Genomic DNA, 4,534 nt, shown 5'->3' with positions numbered 1-4,534 from the left:
CACATACCCCGGCTAATCACGCTGTTGAAGTACTACTTCCAAATTTCGGTTCAAACTAAATCATCACTGGTCCTTGTACAACAGGGGCGAGTTGGACTGCGTGTTTGAGCGCTTTAAACGCGTCATCACACTCCTTAGTCCACAAGTCTCCTAGTTTGCCTTTATGGCATCTTAAGTGTCCAAAAGGTTTAAGGTAATCAGCCAAGTGTAATCTCTGAACCTGTATTGTTTACCTTTCCACGTCAAACTAAAGTATTTACGATGTGGTTCATATACCTGCATTTGATAGTATCCTTGTGTAAGGTCTATAGTTGTAAATACTGTAGCACCTTCCATCCTTCGTAGTCGCTCGTTAATACGAGGTAACTGAAAGCTATGAGTCGGCAAAAATTTATTTATTTGACTCATATCTAAACATACTCTGACTTTCTTAAGCGATCCGTTAGAGTTATGTTGATCTACGGCTAGTAGTGCCAAGTTGACTGGCGTCTGTTGATAGTTAATTTCTATCACACCATCTGCTAGCCATTTCTCAACTTGTTCTTTTACCACCGCCTCGTATCTCCAGGATACATAGTTCCTTGAGGGACACTTTAACTGTGTAAAGTCCACCTTGGTTAAGTCAAGGCTGACATATCCGTCGTTAAAACATAATTTTGCCGAATCTGTGATCTCTATCTTCTTATATACTAGAATCAGATCCATGATTTTGTTCGCAAAGTCAGGTATTAATGCCTTGACTGTGTCTGACGGGGGCTAATATGGATTAATAACCGTTAGGGGCCAATTGGTGCATGTCATACCCACACTGTGCGTCGGCACATTTTTTAATCTCCTTAAATAGAGGTTCCTTGTCCTTCACCTCCGCGCGTGCCCGCTTATTGGGTCGCGTTGATTGAGTGGAGTCGCGAGCACGTGTCTGGTTAGGACGCGTCTGATGAGGTTTATCATCTGACGTCTGGCGTGAGAGGTATCCTTGATCAGTGAGCTCGCGCAGTTTCTTATTTACTGCCTTTCCCTTCGAGGCTGAGTGACTACAGGTCTCAGGCCAGATTTTACAGCAAGAAACCATCTTTGATTTATGGAAGTCATCAGAATTAGTTCACTCCCGAGAGCTTAGTCATCAAAGTTAGCTCACTTCCGAGAGCTAATCAAGTTGCTCAAATTACTCTCAAGAGCTGAGTTATTACTTAACCGACTCCCGAAAACAGATTTAGTTTCTCAACCGATTCCCGAGAGTGGATTAAGCCTGTCAATCACAACATATTAATAAAAGCTGCGGTTCTATGTGAGTCACAACCTATGCGGAAAAGCATCATGTGATCAGCGTGAGATTTAGTTGCAGAGAAGTTGAAATAGAAAAGCATCGAAGTGTTAAAGTGTTCCGCATAAGGTTTCTCATACTGACCATATGAGGTTTTACCCTGGCCAGCCCAAGCGGCTGAGCACTAGCACAAACACCTTTGGTATAAAACCAAAGGTGAGGTCAGAAATAAATACATACATTTGCACTTTATTTAAAGTCTACTACATTGTACTCTAACAGAGGTTACTCGATGTGCGGGTAAAAGAGTCTTTACAGCATCATAAAAATGTTCCCACGTAAGTCGGGATAGATGAAACTTTGTTTCATGTCCCTTGTCTCAAGGCCTCAGTTGCGTATTTACGTCGCAACTCGGTGTACAGGCTTTCACGGTCGTTGTTCCCTATGTTCTTACAGAAAACATGTATAACCAGGAACTCGTACCATCGCTGCGCCTTGTCCTTTGTTATATCTGGACGTTTAAGGTCAGCATCAAGTTTCAGAATATCTCTATGAACAGGTGTATTCTCAACTGGTTCAGTTAAGATTGAAATCAGTCCTGGATTTCGCATGTCCTTGCTTAATAAGGACGTAACCAACCAAAACAAAACTGGCCAGTCACGACAAGTGTCTAGCTCATGCTGGTGTCGCTGCAGGATCAAGTAAATTGTTCCTGTAGGGTCAAACGACTGCATCAAAGCGGAAATCCATTGCTGGGGAGCGATATCATTCGTCTCCAACATGACCGTAAACGCATTAAGCGTACGGGTTAGCGTGTCGAGGTCATGGTTGTTTATAAACGCGACCTGCTTGCTGTTGGCATCCCAGTTCGACTTAAGTCGATTGATCTGTCCCTTGTACTTCTGGTTACCCCTGTGGTCTTGCCCACGTTGGGCCTGAAGTAGCTGATCGATGCGCTTCTGCTTGATCGCGATCATATTAGCAAAATATGATATGTCATCAGCATGGTGCTCGTCATGGGCGATTTCCATCTGATGAACTCTCCACGGTACCCGCTTAATCAATGTCAGACTCTGAAAACATGCTCAGTGACTTTGGACAAACAGACGCCGAAGGAATGACCATCTAACTCACAGGGCAGTTATTGGTTGGAAAACCGGTAGAAGATACAACTGCATTCATTTATCTTAGACTGGCATAAGAATGCGCGAATTTCACAAGCTAGATCCTATTTACACGTAAAAGGGCTTCCACAGAGCTCTGCAAAAAGAAGGCTAAGGCGCTATTAGACTTATTGTGGAGAATGCACGAAAATTGCAATCTATGTTTATTGCTCTTATTGCACACACACGAGAATAGGACTTGGAGGGCAACGCATACCGACATATATTAGCATGCATGAAGTCGAAGCCTTCGGGTACGCCCCGATACACAGATTTGTGATTTTGAACGCAAAGTAGGTTTATGGAGATGCGACAGTAAGATACCCCGCCGTCATAAACAGGGCTACCACAATCACGGTGTGCTTTGCCTTATAAGTCATGCTGCGGAGGGAGCGTACTGACGCAGTACTCTTCGCATGCATCCACATTGGCAAGAATACTTATCCGAGCAGATCGGGACGTATTTTACGTGAGCATTGACAAAGCTGAGCATTGACGAATCAGAAGAACATCGTCGAGAAAATCTATCGCGACCGCAACAGGGGTTTGACGTTCACGCTCATACTTGGGTGCTGATGCAAACATACGAGCTAACCTCCATGCGCCAGGTGACAGGGCTCCTATACAACATATATCACTGATAGTAAAGTATTAAATAGTTTGCGAGGGACCGACGATAATCTAACTCAAAACCGCTCAAGAATGGGCACGCCACTATCATCAAAACTATCACTTGAAACTTACAATACAGCTTTCCGCATTCGTTCGGCGTGAGCATACACCGCATTTATAAAAGCATCTTCATCCTTGAACGTCTCGTTACTCTTCACTGTTCCTAGGTAAAGAGCGTAAGATTCGTGCTCCAACCCATCACGGTCCGGGATATCCACACAAAACCCATCGCGAAGAATTCTAGAAGATAATGTGAGGCAAAATGTAACTCAACCCCTACAAGTCAAATTGATCTAGGTCATATGCATTTTTTCAAATAATCAAAACACAAGTCATGCAGAGTTAGATGAGCAATAGTCTACACATAATTGAAAGAAAAAAAATCGACATACATACTTAACAACCGAATGAATGAATTAACGTATCTTTCATATTCTCCCCTTTATTTGTCTGCTCGTGATATTCTTTCTCTGACACTTCCAGTATTTACAGGTGAAATCAAATTCTGTAGAAGCTGAATGCTATTGAATTCGGCCATGTCATCTTGAAAACCCTCTAAAAAAGTTTATCTTTCATCTCTTGTCATAGAAGGGATAACACGTGATAGCACCTCCACCCTTTCTCTTTTAGAGCTGATTTGGAACATGTGGGTAAGTTTATCTACGAGTTCTTTACTCGGGAGGTCATCCTGCAACCCTAAAGTTTCATTGAGCTCAGACCAACTCGTTCTTCTCCGTATGTTCTGATCATTGTCGTATTCATACAGTTCCTCTATTGAGATAATAACATCAGTCAGAAACATATATGTCTCAGATTCTGATCCTATAGTAGATCTTGCTTCTGAATCGGCACTCAAACTGATGTAGTCATCGACGGTCTCTCTTGTAGATTCGAAATCCTGGTTCTGGTCCACAACACTGGATTTGCTCTTATCGTCGTCCAAGATGTGAAAACTGACTGATTCAACAGCAACATCTTCAAATGTAATACTACTATCCATAGAGGTACGATCTTGCTTTGCTGCATTCCAACAGAAGTTGAAGAATGAGTGAATTTACGTTCTCTCGTTATATATATCTTGAGCAGTTGATTCAACGGGCTGATCTAGGAATTGGCGCGGATTCACTAAAAAAAAAAGACAAATTAAGCAGTGTGTGTACACCGCAGTCGAAATTATTGTCTTGGCTTGATACCTCAAGATGGATTGGAGGGACTAATATAAGTATATTCTCGATATACAGCTTAAAGTTAAAGGTTGACTCAATCCTTTATTTGTAATAATACGGTATCGTTGAACCATACATGCTATCCAGAATGTACACTGGCACGCAAGGATATACCAGTTGCTTGTCCATATCCAACACCATAAGGGACCAATGGACATGGCCAGGGTTTACAATGAATATCAGAAACTGAATGCCTATATATATATATA

General features: G+C 42.3%; 1 protein-coding gene across 1 annotated transcript; it reads right to left on the bottom strand.

The window, feature by feature from the left end:
* Positions 1–3,663: 3,663 nt before the first annotated feature.
* SARC_09062 (hypothetical protein) lies at positions 3,664–4,130 on the bottom strand. Its single transcript, XM_014296931.1, has one exon. It carries the CDS (start codon positions 4,097–4,099, stop codon positions 3,665–3,667), a length of 435 nt encoding a protein of 144 aa, XP_014152406.1. The 5' UTR covers positions 4,100–4,130; the 3' UTR covers position 3,664.
* Between the last annotated feature and the right edge of the window lie 404 nt (positions 4,131–4,534).

The sequence above is a fragment of the Sphaeroforma arctica genome (genome assembly GCF_001186125.1).
Source record: "Sphaeroforma arctica JP610 unplaced genomic scaffold supercont1.881, whole genome shotgun sequence".
Taxonomy (NCBI): domain Eukaryota; class Ichthyosporea; order Ichthyophonida; genus Sphaeroforma; species Sphaeroforma arctica.
Note: the sequence above shows the minus strand (reverse complement) of the source record. Positions and strands in the feature narration are given on the sequence as shown.